Source organism: Chelonoidis abingdonii, chromosome 7, assembly GCF_003597395.2.
Source record: "Chelonoidis abingdonii isolate Lonesome George chromosome 7, CheloAbing_2.0, whole genome shotgun sequence".
In the NCBI taxonomy this organism is placed as follows: Eukaryota; Metazoa; Chordata; order Testudines; family Testudinidae; genus Chelonoidis; species Chelonoidis abingdonii.
In genome coordinates this window covers 90,937,649-90,954,561 of record NC_133775.1, presented here as the reverse complement: position 1 = coordinate 90,954,561, position 16,913 = coordinate 90,937,649, and the positions used below count along the sequence as shown (strand labels likewise).

The following is a 16,913-nucleotide window of genomic DNA, read 5'->3' as shown; positions in this document are numbered from 1 at the left end:
TCTGTCCTCTTAAACCTGCTCCTAAACCCGCGCACTTTGCTGCTAAAATAAGTTGCAGCTGCTAAGCTCTGGCTCCGTGGGCTTGTCAGGGCTCTCTGCTTGCAGCTGTGTCCACTGCTGCAGCCACCATCCCCTGGGCAAAACCATCGCCTCTGTAACCTCCGCATAACATAAGGTGCACCATAGGTTTGTTTTCCTATTTAATAAGTCATAGTTTGTTAAGATTAAGAGCTTGTAAGTTCACCTGCCTTGTTATAGTTTGCTGTTCCATAGGTTGCTTATTATGGTTTTGCCTTAGAATTGTGATATTTGTTGTTGCTCGTCGTGTGATAAAGGCTTTTGGCTACTTGATTCGTCTTCCCAAACCTTGTGTTTCTCCACCTGTCTAAGCTTGTCCTGTTTCCCCTGCTCATATTCCCCCTTTGTGTGCTTAAACCTCTCTCTAGCCCTTGTCCTACTTTTGCAGGCCCAGAGCCTCTCGCTGCTTCCAGCCGCACTCTCCTCTCATCGTGCACTCTAATCATTCACTCCCCCACCGCCACCCTGTCCTGACCAGTTTTACGGTACTTCTTGCTAATCACAGCCTCACAAAATTTTCTACATTTGATAATTTCACTTATCACACATATTGCTGAATTAACTTTGTATTTACATTAATACCAGTGGTTACTTGTATAATAAGGCCACAGCCACGTTAATAATTCTCTCTAAGAATATACCCATTTGTATATAGAAGCTAGCATTTATTTGCATTTCTTTTGGATGTTTTGATTCCACACTGTTATCAGATGTTATTACCAGATGGTACTGCACACATACATCATGCTGTTGTATCACATGGGGCCAACGTTTTAGTTTTATATTTTGCTGTACCCCATTGTTAGAACTCCCTACACTGTTCAATAAGAACCCCCCCCATCTATTGTAAACACCCTATACACCCCATCCCTTCGTATTTTATTGTTAAATTCCCACCACTTCCTTTTTCCTTTAATAAAGAAATTAATTGGCACCCCACCTGTGTGGTAATTGCTCCCCAAGATCCCATATACCTGCTGGCAGGGACAAAATTGGCACCCCACCTGTGTGGTAATTGCTCCCCAAGATCCCATATACCTGTTGGCAGGGACATAACTAAGCAAGATTAACATTACAGAAGTCTACCCAAAACCAAAATAACTATACAACCATTAGATGCTTCCCAAGAATGTTTCATATAATGCAGCAGATTCATTTTATTCCCATGTACACAGAAATTTAAGATTAAACTTTTTTGAGAATACAATCCATTATAAAAATAAATGCCATAAACACGTGGCAGCATCTCCCAGCCACCAGTTTTGTTGTACACTTTATTTTATGCAATTGTAGTCAGACAGAAAATGCCTGTGTATTACACTATAAATAGACAGCCTAGTGTGTGGAAGTTTCATGAAGCTCATGGAGAATGTGCAACACCGAGGACAAGGAAGAGGCTGCCCTCAAACTCACATATCCCAGAAAAAAATAACTTAACTTTCAAGTGTAATTGAAACAAGGAGAAGTATATAGTACAGAAAAAGAGGTATAAATCTTATGTATTAGGCACATTGTTAAACAGTGGAAAAAGGAAATCAGGAGAAAAATATAAGGCTTTGAACAAGCCATTTTAAGCACAATACAAACATTAAGGCATTAAGCAGGTTTGGTATCCAACCAGCTATGTTAAGGGCATCTTTGGATCAATGTAGTTTTTACATCTAGAGGAAATATCTTCTTTACCTGCAAAGCAAAAGGCAATTCTGTCACTCTCTTTCATAGAGGCAATTTACTAGCTAAAGATCTGCTCAGTGAATTAAACCATGGCTGTTTGCTTTCTAGGAAGATACCATGCTGTAAAGAAACAGTTGTGGCCAAGTAACTGTAGAGCAGAGGTGGCCAACCTGAGCCTGAGAAGGAGCCAGAATTTACCAACATACATTGCCAAAGAGCCACAGTAATACGTCAGCTGCCCCCATTAGCTCCCCCCCTGCTCCCAGTGCCTCCCACCCACCAGCAGCGCCACCAGGCAGTGCATCCCCTTCCCTCCCCATCAGCTGTTTCTTGGCACACAGGAGGCTCTGGGGTGGGGGGAGGGGAAGGAGAAAGGGCATGGCAGGCTCAAGGGAGTGGGTGGGAAGGGGTGGAGTAGGGGCAGAGCCTCTGGCAGAGCCAGGAGTTGAGCAGTGAGATGCCCCCCCCCACAAAGTTGGTGTCTATAGCTGTCACTCCAGAGTCGGTGCCTATACAAGGAGCCACATATTAACTTCTGAAGAGCTGCATGTGGCTCCGGAGCAACAGGTTGGCCACCCAGCTATATAGAGTATGGACAGAATTCATCTGCTTAGGTGTTTGAAAGTTCTTTCTGCAGAGATCTATCCCCAAACCAGCATCATCTATGGTGTTAGTACATTTATCATGTTTAATTGGGTCATATTAGAAGCTACCAGCTGGGAAGTTGTGCAGGTTTATAAATGGGTCTGATGAGAATTCTGGCAGGTGCCCTGGAAGTTAGTGTGTGCACAGAATCTCCAAAGTAACGCCAGGGATGCACATCCAAGATCTCTTTCAGTTTCAGTCTGTATGGCAAACTTGTTCTGGAGCAAGAATCCCACTGAAGGCTGTCTGGCTCCATAGGTACACTGATGGCATAAGAAATTGGTCAATACCTAGCATGGTTACTACCAGTTTCTTCTGGTCACACAGGCAAGAATACACATGTGTAACTCAGTGACACCACATAAACTGAAGGTTAAAAACCCACAAAAGTTGCTTTATAGCTACTTATCACAGGAAGTCAAGCAGAAAGGCCCTCAATCAGTAATTTGGATTCTCTGGCAGCATCATTTGACTGGATTCCAACTTGCTCTCTCACCATCCCTTCAGATGAGGGACTTTCTGGTCATTCTATCACAGGGGTGGGCAATAATTTTTGCAGGGGGAGGCCACTCCATGAATTTTGGTAAGTTGTCACAGGCCATACATTTCTACTGTATTAATGGAGAGGGTGAGGGCTCTGGGAGGAAGTTTGGTGCAAGAGGCAGTTGTGACCTGGGGCAGGGTTGCGAGATATAGGCTCTGGCTGGGAGGCACTTACCACAGGCGGCTCCCATGCTGCTCCTAGAAGTGGTTACAGCTGGCTGCTGTTGGCATGTCTCTGGGCGCCCCTTGCACATAAGGGGGCAGCAGGTCTCCGTGTGCTGCCTGTGCTTGCAAGCACCACCCTTGCACCTCCCATTGACTGGATTATGGTCAACAGGAGCTGCGAGGATGGTGCTGGGGCTGAAGGCAGCACACAGAGCCGCCTCTCCCCTGCCAGAGTCGTGGAGAGATGTGCCAGCAGCAGCCGGCCACTTCCGGGAGCGGCGTGGGGCCACAGCAGGCAGGTAGCCTGCCTGAGTACCCTACTGCGCCACAGGACTTTTAACATCCTGGACTCAGAGATCGCGAGGGGGCAGAGGAGGCCGGACAAAAAAGTTGGTCACGGTGGGCCGGACAGAAATGTTAGATGGGCCACATCTGGCCCGCAGCCCGTATTTTGCCCACCCCCGTTCTATCAGACATTAATCCCCCCTTCTCCTCAGTATCAATTTATTTATAATGGTTTGCGATGCTACTCCACTAGAAGGGAAACATCTTCCAATAGATATTCTCTGGATAGCCATACCCAGATTCCATCTCTCACCCCAGCTTGTTCCGGCTGATAGTGGCAGCACACTCCACGGAGCAGACGGTTCATTATTAATTAAAAGCAAGGCCCACCCTCTAGTCTGAAGTGTCCATTCTATGTAGGTGATTATATTCCAATTCCAATCCCCTGGCCTTCTGGGAATATGCCAGCCCTTCTGCCTGTGGTCAAGGTCATTACTCAGCAGAAACAAAATCCAGCACAATCACACCAAACAAATCTAGCTTGGCTGCTGTACACTGTTAGAGCTTTCTATCTGCAGCAGATCCCAGCCTACCTTTGGCTTCTACTGAAAAAGTAGGAAACAGAGACTTACATACACCACAGTCTGATACTATTCAGGCTCAGCCTGATTTGGAAACACTAGAGTTATGCTTAAGGGTTAGTACCCAACAAGCTTTACAACCAACATCCAATTGAGTGGCACTGTCAGCTATCATCCAGATACTGCTGTTCAACTCTTTCAAAACAGAAAATTATAGTAGTGAGGGGGGATTAAAGCTGCAAGACAAAGGCAGTAGAACACAGTGCTCTGAATTATTCATTCAGTTCCATGGCTTTGTTTTTTTATGTTAATGAAATTGGTCTCCACTGCGTGCTGAGACCACTGCCTGTCATGCTGACAAATGCCGTCTCGTCTTATACTTAGGCTATATCTACATTAAAACTTAAGTTGACCTATATTAGATCAACTTACACCACCGCATACTATGGTGGCTGTATGTCCATACTACCCTCCTTGGGTCCGTGGCACACATCCTTACCAGGAGGGCTTGCAATGACCTAAGAGGGCAGTGTAGGGAGCAGAGTGCCTGGTGCCTCAGCTCCACTGGCAGTTCTCTGTCAGGAGCCCAGCTGCCCTGCAGGCTCCTGGTGGGCTACCCAGGGTGGTGGCAGGGGGGGTTTCGTCAAGGGGAGGGGCTGAACAGGAGCGGAAGGAGGGACCCTGGGCTGTAGCTGCCCTGCTTTGTCGTCAATTACATGTCTCCTGCCCTAAAATTGACAAGGCAACCAACAGCCGATGTAAGTAACACAGCATTTACACAGACATCGCATTGTCCAAACTACACTGACATAAGCCCTATGCCTGTCGTGGAGATGGAGTATGGAACTTGCATTGGGGAGCAAGGCTATAATGTAGACACTGACATAATTAGGTAGATGTAAGTTGCCTTACATACACCACAGTCTGATACTATTCAGGCTCAGCCTAAATGGGTAGTGTAGACCAGCCCTCAGATTGTAAGATTTTTTGGGCAGGAACCATCTTTTTGTTCTGTGTTTGTATAGGCCCTAACATAACGGGGTTCTGGTCCATGACTTGGGCTCCTAGGCACAACAATAATACAAATGATAATAATGTTACTCTGGAGAGTTAAGGTGGGAGGATTACTTGCTCTGCAGGAAGATAGTCAGGTCACCTCAACCATAACAGTGTAAGGACTTGAAGATTGTTAAAAAACAAAACCAACTTATGAGATCACTTCAACCTCCCTGGCCACACTATAGCAGACCTTAAGGTAGCCATCCTGCAGCAAAAAAACTTCAGGACCAGACTTCAAAGAGAAACTGCTGAGCTTCAATTCATCTGGAAATTTGACACCATCAGCTCAGGGTTGAACAAAGACTGTGAATGGCTTGCCAACTACAGAACCAGTTTCTCCTCCCTTGGTTTTCACACCTCAACTGCTAGAACAGGGCCTCATCCTCCCTGATTGAACTAACCTCGTTATCTCTAGCTTGCTTGCTAGCATATATATACCTGCCCCTGGAAATTTCCACTACATTCATCTGACGAAGTAGGTATTCACCCATGAAAGCTCATGATCCAAAACATCTGTTAGTCTATAAGGTGCCACAGGATTCTCTGCTGCTTTTACAGATTCAGACTAACACGGCTTCCCCTCTGATACTCAACTTATGATAGGTGTTAAAGGAAACAAAAAGATATCCCTCACCCTCCATACCCATTTTCAGGGCTCTCATTTTGTTGCTAGGAGGAACAGATGGTTCCCCCAAAACCACCTGCTGTCACATGGTGTGGCACTCCCCTCTCCATCCTTTCAGAAATCAAGCATCCTAGTTCTAACATCTCAGTCTCCAAATGAGATTAAAAGCACCCAGTCCCAAACTCAAATCCTTCGTTACAGACTGCGAAAACACTGCTTCCTCTTGTGAAACTACCCACCCATTATCCATGCTATTGTCTAAGTTTTCACTGAGCATTTAGCAAACCCAAAGACATAACTGGAGAAGGTCTCCAACCATATTTACCTAGTCCACAAAAAAAGGCAGCAGAGAGGACAGACATCCTTAAGGCCACTGATATTGAAGATACCAGATTGTTTCATTGCTTAACTGCGGACCAAAGAGAGGGTTGAGCTGGGCTAGGATCGCAATCAGCCAACTGCAAGGAAAAAAACAAAAAAACAAAAAAAAAAACACATCAAGAGTATGGACGACTTCGCCAAAGCATAAAGGGTATCAGGAGACAGTAAGACAGCATCGCTAAAGGTCTAACATCAAGTCAAAATGTTGCTAAACCCAAACTCCTAAAGGTCTCACATTAATGGAAGAGCTCTAGCACTGTATTACACCTCAGAAGACTGTAGCATGTTTGGACTGAGAACTATCCTGTTCAACTTAAAGTGACACTGTCAGTTGGATTTGATAGCATCTTTTTAATTCGCTGCTGCTTCTTCTTGAAAGGTGAAGTGCTCTGGGACACATTCCCATCCTCTGGGCCCATGTTTCAACAACACTGCCTCCAGAGCTGCTCAAGGCCTCTCTGGATGGCAGTAGAAGTCAGAGAGGGTTACTAAAGGACATCACCTTCCAAATAAGGAGTATGTGTCTCATTTACTTTAACCATCGCTATGCCAAAATGTTTAGATATACAGAATACAGATTAAATTTAAATTGAAGCAGAGCCTCTTTTATATCAATAAACATTATGACAAAGATTAAATTGAGGGATGGAAGTACAATCTAGCAAGGAACAAGGAACAGGAATTGGGAAATTTTGATTGTATTCCTGACCTACTATGCAACCTCTGTGCCTGAGACATTCCCCCCAATAAATCAGAGATACTAGGCTTGGCTTTACAAGGAACAATATGATCCAATAAAAGATCTTAATGAAATGTATTGAACACATTGAAACCACCAGCCCCCAATATAATTCTTATAAGAGCCTGAACAGAAATAAACAAATTTAGAATGGAAGTCAGAGAAATGGGTGTCTAGATCAAAGAGGTGCAAAGCTACTGAAACAACATCAATGACAGCAAAATCCAGATTAGCAGCAGCCTCTCCCTCAGAGCAGCTGAAAGACTAACTCAGCAGAAACCAAAGCCAGAAAGCAGAACAAGAAGAATTTGGGATGTGGAAGATATCCAGGAAAGCTGAACAGAAATAAATTTTTCAGTATTATAAAATGTACTTGCTTTAGCTTTTTCTGAACTTGTAATATTTACAAAAGAAACCTTCTCATTTGCATGGACTTAGATCTAAGTAAAATACTATATACACGTTTAGTGAACATACTGTCTTATCCATCTGCTATTTGTAGAATCTTTGTAAGGAGGAGAAAAAGCAGAGCAGCTTTGAATGGGAGCTGCCACAAATGCATCAAAGTGCTTAGGCAGTCATCGAAAATTCCACATAAACCTGGATGCTTTGCCCAGCAACTGAAGTGCTGGTCAGGTCAGCTTCACAATGGCTACAGAAGCCTTAGGCAAAAGATGCAGGGTTAGATAAAAGGAAGGTCAATCCTCTTGGCACTGACAAAATAAATATTTGTAAATTTTAGTAGTGTTAAAAATAATACTAAAAGTAACAAGATTAAGCAGGACACTAGCTAAAAATCAAGCAAATGCTGTGCCCATAGTGTTCTAACAACCCCTCACTCCTCACACCTTCAATAGTATTCTGAGTGTATATCAACAACTGAGGCCAGTCACTCATGCTGATATACACAATGGATATTATGAAGTGGGTAAATGTCCACCCAGGACCAGCAGGAAAATAGCCAATTTATTTTCACTTGTAAACTGAAGAACCAGAATACTCTTATTTTGTTATCCCTAGCTACTGCAGGGAAAGGGTTGCTCAGCATCACACACACATTATGTTGAACGTAGCCTAATCCTTTTACTATATCAAGAAAATCCTTCAAGCGTTCATTGATTTGATAGAAATTCTTTCCATAACCAGAACTCTGTGTGTAGCCCACTTATAAGTTATTTTTCAGATACAAAGGCAGATTAGAGGAGCACCAGAGTGCATTGTACCAACTGTCATTAACTTCCTGAACTAACAGTTGATTGCTGTTAAGGGATAATTTGCCTCTTTACACTGTGCAGAGAAAAGAACTCCAGGCACCAACGCACACGCCCAGACCTCTCCCTATGTTCACTGAGATCAGACCCAAAACTGCTGTGAAATAAATGAGCTGGAAGCTCATTCTGAATATTGACATGTCCACAGCTGTACAATTAGGCTCTAGGCAAACACTGTACTGGTTTCAAAAGCTATTTGTTCTGATCATGCTGTTTACAGAACTTCTGAAGCACAGTGGCATTATAGGTCAATACCCAGATTGCTCTTTAGCTCCATTACTTCCCTGTAGTGCTGGAGGTCTGATCACTGAGAACACAGTAGTAGAAGGTAGGGGAGCACAGAGTTCAGTGCTTTGAAAGACAATTGTGGAAAGCTTCCCCATGCACATTTATCTTACATCAGGCTGCTTTACACTATAATCTATCACGACAAGGAACAACAAAATGGGGCATTCAGAGCACAATAAAGGAAACCTCTATATCCAACATCTAATGTTTTAGTGTTGCTACATTCCACATGCTACCTCCTGCCGCAGTCAATGTTAATTATCATGCTAACTCAAAGAAATTATGGTCCATCACGATCAAGGATAACCATGACATTTTATTACTATATAGACTTCAGAGCAATTTTAATTCTAATTCCATTCTAATGGGTTGAACACTACCATCTGTCTCTCTCTATAGCAGAATAAGAGCTCAGATTCTGGTTTCTATTTAGATTCTGGTTTGGGTAATTACAGTCAGCCCACCCAGAATTCTCCTGCAGATGCAACTGATGGAGTATTCCAAACTTTCTATTCTGAACTACTGGGTAGTACTGCTGTGTCCTCCTACACAGATTATATCTTTTATCTCAGAGGCGGCTTCAGTGATTTCAAAATAGATGTAGCTGAGCACCCTGGGTTTTTGATGGATGGTACTACAGAAAGATAAACTTCTTATCAAAAAGACAATAGGAAAAAAAGACCTGGAATGGGCATCTCAGGCTTTGCTTGTATCTGGTAGAGTATTATGAGCTAAGACTATTACAAAAATGAATTTAAAAAAACAAACAAACAAACAAACCAAAAAAACCAGTAGTACCACCACTATATACTCTGCTTTATACCACCATGCTCCTGAGGGTTTGGTTACACTTCTTTTAGCGAGGTACAGCATACAGCACATGCACAAATTGTGTAAAGTTTCCCACAAAGCAACCAAATTTGTACAGCACGGTTAACAACTTTAATTGGGATGACCTCAACCAATTCCACACATAGAGGAAGCCAATTTATTTTATCAAATGGCAATGACTGCTTTTTAACTGAGATTAAATTGGAATAAATTAATTTTAATGTAGAGGTATTTGGCTAGTGCCAGGTAGTTAAGTGGCATTTAACAGATACAAAACTGAACTTAATTAAGACTGGTGCTATCAAACGTTAAAAGAAATTAAGATAAATAAAATGCAGGTATAAAAATTAATCCAGAATTTCAAGACAAAAGATTTTGTAAAAACTGCATAATAAGGAACAGCCACTTCAGCAGAGTGGTAGGTCCTTGCAGGGGAATCTCATATATATAGGGGAATACACTTATGACAGTGCAGTTAACATCAATTTGACTCTGATACCAATAAAATAAATACTTCCACACAAAAGAACCTTTCATCTGAAATCCCAAAGCTTCAATAGGATTAACAAATGGAACGTAAGGGCAATATTTCCAGAAAGTATTAAAAAAAACCAAATCCATAAATATGCAACACAAGGCAATTCCACCTTGAAGCATCAGAAGAGACAACAGTTCTCCTCCACATTCATAAAAATATAATCCAAAAATGTAATTCCGTATGATTGACTGTGTATTCACTAAGACACTTAGGTTTTGTCCACAATAGCACTTTTGTTAGTCAGGGGTGTGAAAGAACACCTCACTGACTGACATATGTTTCACCGACAAAAGTGCAGGTGTGGACAGCACTAGGTCGGCGGGAGACACGCTCTCACCAACATAGCTACTGCCGCTCATTGGAGTGGTTGAATTATGCCAGTGGGAATGCTCTCTCCTGCCGGCATAGAGCGGCTACACAGCAGATCTTACAGCAGTGCAGCTGCAGTGATACCTCTGTGAGGTCCGTAGTGTAGACATAGCCTTAGACATCATGTATGAAGACTTTAGCTTCTTCCACTTTTTCCTTCTTTGCAAGGTCCAACTGAGAATGTCAGAGAATAAATCTTGGGACCATGTTTATTTGCATTTATTCAGATTAGTCAATCTATCCCTCATTCAACAACACACAAGAGCAGATTACAAGTCATTTTAATGAAGAACAGTTTTTACCACTGCCCTATTCCAGTACAGTAGTTGCTAACCTCTTTCAGTACTTCCACAACCACCTTTTCTTTGAGGATTTCAAAGCATTCAATCAAGCCTCCGCCATTCTGTGAAGTAAATATTTCCATTTTACAGATAAGCAGTCTGAGGCACTGAAAAGTAAAGAACCTAATTTCCAGGGATTCTGAGAACCCTTAAGTTTCATTAACTTCAAGGGGAATTGCCTGTGCTCAGTACCTAAAAAAAGAAAAAACTAGCCTTAAGTGGCTTGTCCAAGACCACACAGCAAATCAGTGGCAGGGCCAAAGTCAGAAATCTGGAATCGCAATTCCCACTCACCTCAAACTTTCTGCTCTCTAGTTTGATTGAAAATAAAAAATAAAACAGAGACAAGCACAGTGCCTCATAGCTAAATGGGCAGAATCACTGTACCCCAAAGACCATCAAACACAGCAAAGAGTTACTAGTGAAAGTGAGGACTTGCTTCTCAGTTTCACTGGTACGCACGTACAGAGCATCGCAGTCTTGTCAGGGCCTACCTGATTACTTCATAATGCACTGGATTGCTACGAACCTGAGAAGGAGACTCAGTGGCACTCCAAAATTCAAGTTATTGAGACTACAGCACTGCTCCTAAATACAAATAAATAAGCCATTCACATTTCCCTAGAAAGAGGCAGTATGCTCCCTCTATTAGGAGCTATGAATCTCTCTCTAAAAATTAAGATGCTACAGCCATATCATGCTCCTCTTCTTTCAAATCATAATTTATTTCATCTGCTCATAGTCTAAATGCAATTTTCATGATGAAATAAGGGGAACACATCATGGATATTTAATTTGGTAAATATTCATGTTTACACATAAAGTTTAAGGAAGTTGAATAAAGATGCCTCCATTGACTTTCTATAGAATCACTTTTATGAATTCACAGCAGTTAAGTGTATGAGAGTGTGATTTCATTAACATTTTGTGGAATACAATTTCCACATATGCCAGCTGAAAATTCATCAGTACAGGCTTTTCATTACACTGCATCCAGTAATTCTCTGACAGCCAAGTCTTGGTCTAAGTTAAGTATTAAAATCTACTCGTAGACATTTTTTAGAACACACAGCTTCCCCTACCACAATTAGTACTTGCTTTTGACAAGTACAAGACAGCATGCTCCAGGCACTCATCCTTAAATAGGCAGATACCCACACAAGAAAGCTTAATATAAATGTTTAAAGTTATCTATTTGATGGCATTCATCAAAAGCCCTAAGGGTATTTCAGCCAATAAGTCAAGTTAGGTTAGTATATATTTTGTGAGAGCATAATTATGCAACTGGGTGGTTATTCCTATATGAACTGCAAGTGCGATGGACAGGGCTCCCAGTGCTTATGTATAGATATCTTTTCATATTTAAATAAAGATTTTTTTAAATGGCTTTTTAAAGATAGGATGTGTCCTGGTTTAGCTGGTGTTTTTCTAAAAGTCAGCCAGGAGACAGATTCCATAAGGCTTCACATGTGAAATATTTCAGGCCTGTTTAACTATAAACAGAAACTGGACCTTGCTTGTATAAAACCTGCATATCACAGCATTCAACCAAGCCAAACCCACACAAGCTTGTGTCCCAAACCAACTCAAGATGGAACAAGACAGAGCTTACTTTAAACATGTCATCTACTACAAATAATGCAGACATTAAAAACATGGCTTTGTGCTGCCAATCCCTGCACCCAAAGTCCCAGAAATTGAGATGTATCCCTCTAAGAGGTTATTTATATTAAGCTCATCACCATGGTATGTTATGAGTGATGGCTTGCAACTAGAGAACGTGTGAACACTCCCAAGTGGACTTGTTCTGTCATTGAATTATGAACAAGTCACCTAGCAAGATGTACCCACAACAGATGTGTCAGTTTACTGTCTGTACCAGTCTGTACTTGTAGAGAAAAAAGTGCTGTGTAGAAATGGCCTGAAAGGTAGTTTGATCTCAATCACGTCTCTATCAAGAGGAAGAAATCACTTCACAGAATTAAAGGTTTTCACTGCACACTGCACACTATAACTCATCTATTTATTGGCCAGGAAAGATGATATAGGAAGCAAAGAGGGTTGCAAAGTGTTTCCAGGAGCGCAGAAGCTGCTCATAGGTGGCTAAGAAAGAATTGTTATTAATACCATAAAATAAGGCACAATCAAGGAGCACATTGATTTCAGTGGAAGTCAAGGGCTCTTGGCACCTCAAAGGATTTAGGCATGGTTGACCTGCCACTCTATCACAATAGGTACACACAAATAGTTATTACAATTAATATAAATTATTCAAAAACTGAGAAACCCTCAAGATGCTTAAGCTGAATAATTCAAGGTCTGTAAAACAAGACAATATCAAGATAAATCAATATAAAAGTACTAAAACTTTGGGTATATGTCAGATTCACTTTAATATATTATCCACTAAAGGGAATTTTTTCAAGATTGTTGAGCTATTTAGGAGCAAGAGTTCCATTGACTTTCAAAGGGACTTGTGCTCCTAAATCCTTTTGGTACTTTGAAAATTCCCCCCCTAAACATTTATTCACTTCACTGAAGAGGTCTTTTTCATTTTTATCAGGTGTGCCATTATTAGGAGGTGGAGGCATTATTTATACTTACAAGAGGTAACAGCAAACGGCACAGGTCACCAGCATTGTGTTGATAACACTGCAGAAAGAAATAGGAAAAAGACAACTGATTAAGAGTCATAGGCACAGAAAATAAACCTAAGAATGCATTTGGCTATGATCACATGCAAGATGACTCAAAATATGAATGTTCTAATGACAATCTAATTTCTTGTAATGTAACAGTATAACTGGAAGATAGATGTGCCTCTCTAACCTAGGACTCTGCACAGATTTAGTTTGCCATTTGCAAATAAAAGCATCTCATTTTTGTTTGTAGTATAAATATTTAAATACAAAGCACAAGACCATACAGCCTTGTCTAAAAAGACTGTTCCAAAGAGAAGTTCTTTTTTAGAATTATCTCTATACAATAAATCAGAACGAAATCCTAAAGCAACTTTTCTGTTAGATTTATATGTGAAAACCCAGAGGTACAGTTTATAGAATTCTTCATTTGGATACTCTGTTTGCAGAAAGTCTCACTGAAAACCAGGAAATTAAGAGCCAATTATTTTGTTTAAAGTGAATCCTGTGGACTGTAACTATTGTAAAATTACAGATCTTTAAAATGACAAACAAAATCTTGGAGATAATATGACAGTTGCCCAGAATGGGAAGATCCTTATTGGAGGAGATTGTCGGAGCAGGTGTTACTAAAATGACAATAAAGAAACTGAAGCTGTAGTGGTAAAATCGTGGCTGAACAAACATTTCAAAATCCCGAAGAGATGGGAAAATTATGTTTTCCAAGAAAGAGTCATATGTTCTGCCCATGGAGCTCAATGGAAGATGGGTATTCTGTGTTATGATCTTTGCTTTTATTGAAAGAGGAAAAAAAAAAAAAAAAAAAAAAAAATGGTGAAGACAGTCAAAGTGGATCAAGGCAAATCTAATTTACATCCAGAAGGGGAAAATGACCTTTTTGTAGTTCTAAAAAAAAAAAAAAACTTGCCAAAAAAAAAAAAAAAAAAAAAAAAAAGGAATTTATCTATATGTAGGTTTTCAGTTGTGTAAGAAGAGTTCAACCTAGATAATAAAAATCCTAATCAGCACTGGAAATAGGTAGATCAAGTAACTCATTTTGGCTTCTTAAGCTATAAAATGCATAGATCTGCTCAAGAATAGTAACTTTAACATTAATGCTGGTGTTGTTTCTAAAAAGTAGATTAAAACACAATACAATTATAGAGTATAGAGTATCCATCAAATACACTGTACAAGAAATTTGAGAGATGCAAAATGGTGAATGGTCTATGCATTATATATGAGAAGATGATGGTGGTGTTAATTGGGTGAATAAATTATTCAATTCTTGCAGCCACAGCATCATGGGCTGTGGATGAAGGTGTGGGGGGCAAAGTAGCATCCCCTCCCACTCCCTGTTGCTCCTGGATGCATGGCCTTCATGTTGGTTGCTGGGGCCACCCACAGGGGTTAGGCCCTGTCCCACCTCTGGAGACAGCTGGGGCACAAGGCTGGAGGAACAGGCAGCCAGTGAGTTCCCCACCTTCTCAGAGGTGGTGGGGCTCGGCCTTTGGGCTTCAGCCCCAGGCTTCGGGCTCCATCCTCCAGCTGCAGGGCTTCAGGCTCTTGCTGCAGGGTTTCAGCCCTCTGCTGCGTCTCCCACCCACCCCCATCACCCCTGTAGCCACCCCCAATCCTCCATCTGGGACTTCATTTGTCCCCAGGCTTGCCAGAGCTGAGTAAGTCTGCTGTGCAAAGTGATACTTGTATGTTTGTTTATAACACTTTTCACAACAGGCTTACTAGCTAGCAATAAATAAATTACAATGATTTGGACATGTATCTGTGCGTATTCATTGGACTTTCCCAAAGCTAATTAAGTATTTTAGGAAAAAGTATGAGAGCAAGTGGTCGCACTCTGAGGCCTCCAAAAAAATGTCCTCAGAACCCCTGATAGGTGCTTATGTGCCCCTTCACCCTAGGAGCACTTCCCAAGTACATAAGAACAGAACAGCAACATCTTATGATCTGGTGGATAAATACAGGGAGAGCATACCAGGAAGCAGGATGTACAGAGAAAAAGGTTCTTGTATCATTAAAAGAAGCTAAAGAAAAGCTACACTACAACAGCAGCTGCATATGGGGTCTCAGGCTCAGTCCCTGCAGATGGTCAGCGATCACAGCAAAGCAGTTCATTAGTCTGCACCCCCCAATCACATGACTCTGCTCAGGGGGAGCAAGAAAGACACATTCAAGCAGACAGAAAAATAAATAAAAGGGGAACTAGGATGAGCAAGTGGCACAAGACCACTTCTGTCTGTGCTACAGAGAAGCAGCTGGACTCCCCACCCCAGGCAGGCACCTGCTGCCCTCCCACTCTCCAGAGGGAGGGTTGTATTATATGAGGGTCGAGATAGTTGTTGCCAAGGGCCCTTCGCTGGTTTTATCGACTATGCCCTGCCCGGCAGGCCCAGAGGGAGGATTCCTACAGGCTTGGGGGGGGGGGGGGGGGGGGAATGAAGGGGGAAGTTGGGCCCCGACGCCGATTTCAGTTGAAGAAGGAAGCGGACAAGAGGCCCCAGGGGAAAAAACGAGCCAGATCCGCTCCCCAGATGTGAGGGGACCACGATGGTCACCACAGCCAGGCCAGACTCTCAGCCCTGCCTCAGGAGCCTTGTTCCCCTCACACCTAGGGTGACCAGATGTCCTAATTTTATAGGGACAGTCCCAATATTTGGGGCTGTCTCTTACATAGGTGCCTATTACCCCCCACCTCCATGGCACACGGCCCTGCCCCTCTCCCCAGTCAGGGTGGGGGGACATGGGGGCAGTGCCCCCACCGGAGTGCTCCGCCGCCGGAGGGTGGGGGACACTCTCCAGCCCAGGAGGAGGTCAGGGTCCGCTCCCCTTCTCTCCAGGCGGCCTGTCACTCACCCGCGGTTGGGCCCCTTGGGCACGAGCCAGGGCAGGATGCCGCCGACTACCCCCCAGAAAACGCTCATGACGATGATGGGCACGGTGAGGCCGCCGTACGCCATAGCCGAGCTAAGGGCTTCACTCTGACACACTCGCGATGGCACCACTCCAAGATCCTGCTCGGCTCTGAGCCGGCCGCCGCCACAGTTGCTCGCGGAGCCCCGCCCCAGCCCGGCCGACCAACCACCGCCCGGCACGTGACATTGGCCTGCGCCCGCCCTGCCCGGAACCCGCACTCGACCCGGCCCATAGTGGGGCGAGGCACGCGCGTGCCCGGAATGGGGCTCACAGCGCCTGCGCGGTTGGCTTACGGAGTCCGTTCGGCAGTTAGAGGCGCGGGCTGACGGTGGGCAGCAATATTGGCTTCGGGGTGTTGCCCCGCCACCCCCAGGTTTCCCGGCACCGCCCTTGGGAATAGCTGGTGCCTGTAGCCCCGCAGCCACCACCTACAGGGAGGAGCTCAGGTCCCCTGCAGCACAGCTTGAGTCCAGTCTAGGGCTCCTGTAGGCGGCTTCCCGATTCCTCTCAGCGAGAGGTATAAGGCGGGCAGTCCCCCAGCACCCGTGGAGAGGATAGAGCAGGGTCAACTCCAGCCACCCAGAAGCTGGAAGGCCGCACCCCTGCTGCTCACTCCTCACTGCACAGCTACAGGAAGCAGAGAGATTCCCGCTGCCAGGCAGTGCGAAGCAGCCCATACGGATTCTAGGCTTGAACAGGAAAGGAGACCCCACCGTGCCAGCTGTGGAAGTAGAGGAGGGCAAGCCGTACCCTCAAGAATTTAGTTTAAAGCAAGAAGCCAAGAAATGGAACAGCTAGTGAAACTCTTCTGAGGGTGCTGTGAGCTCCAGGAGCAGCAAGTTCAGTTGCTTTGTCCACAAGTGGTTTCAACTTGGATTCTCCATTTCAAATCTTAAGATTGTAAGGGCAGGGACTATACTTCTGTAC

The 16,913-nt window shown here is 43.4% G+C and overlaps 1 protein-coding gene across 1 annotated transcript; it reads right to left on the bottom strand.

Moving 5' to 3' along the window:
• Positions 1-1,207: 1,207 nt before the first annotated feature.
• On the bottom strand, positions 1,208-16,142 carry ATP6V0E1 (ATPase H+ transporting V0 subunit e1). The gene is made up of 4 exons (XM_032801498.2): positions 15,927-16,142; positions 13,018-13,065; positions 5,981-6,113; positions 1,208-1,761 (listed from the first exon to the last, which is right to left on the bottom strand). The coding sequence occupies exons 1-3, from the start codon at positions 16,028-16,030 to the stop codon at positions 6,020-6,022; spliced, it is 246 nt and encodes an 81-aa protein (XP_032657389.1). The 5' UTR covers positions 16,031-16,142; the 3' UTR covers positions 1,208-1,761; positions 5,981-6,019.
• Between the last annotated feature and the right edge of the window lie 771 nt (positions 16,143-16,913).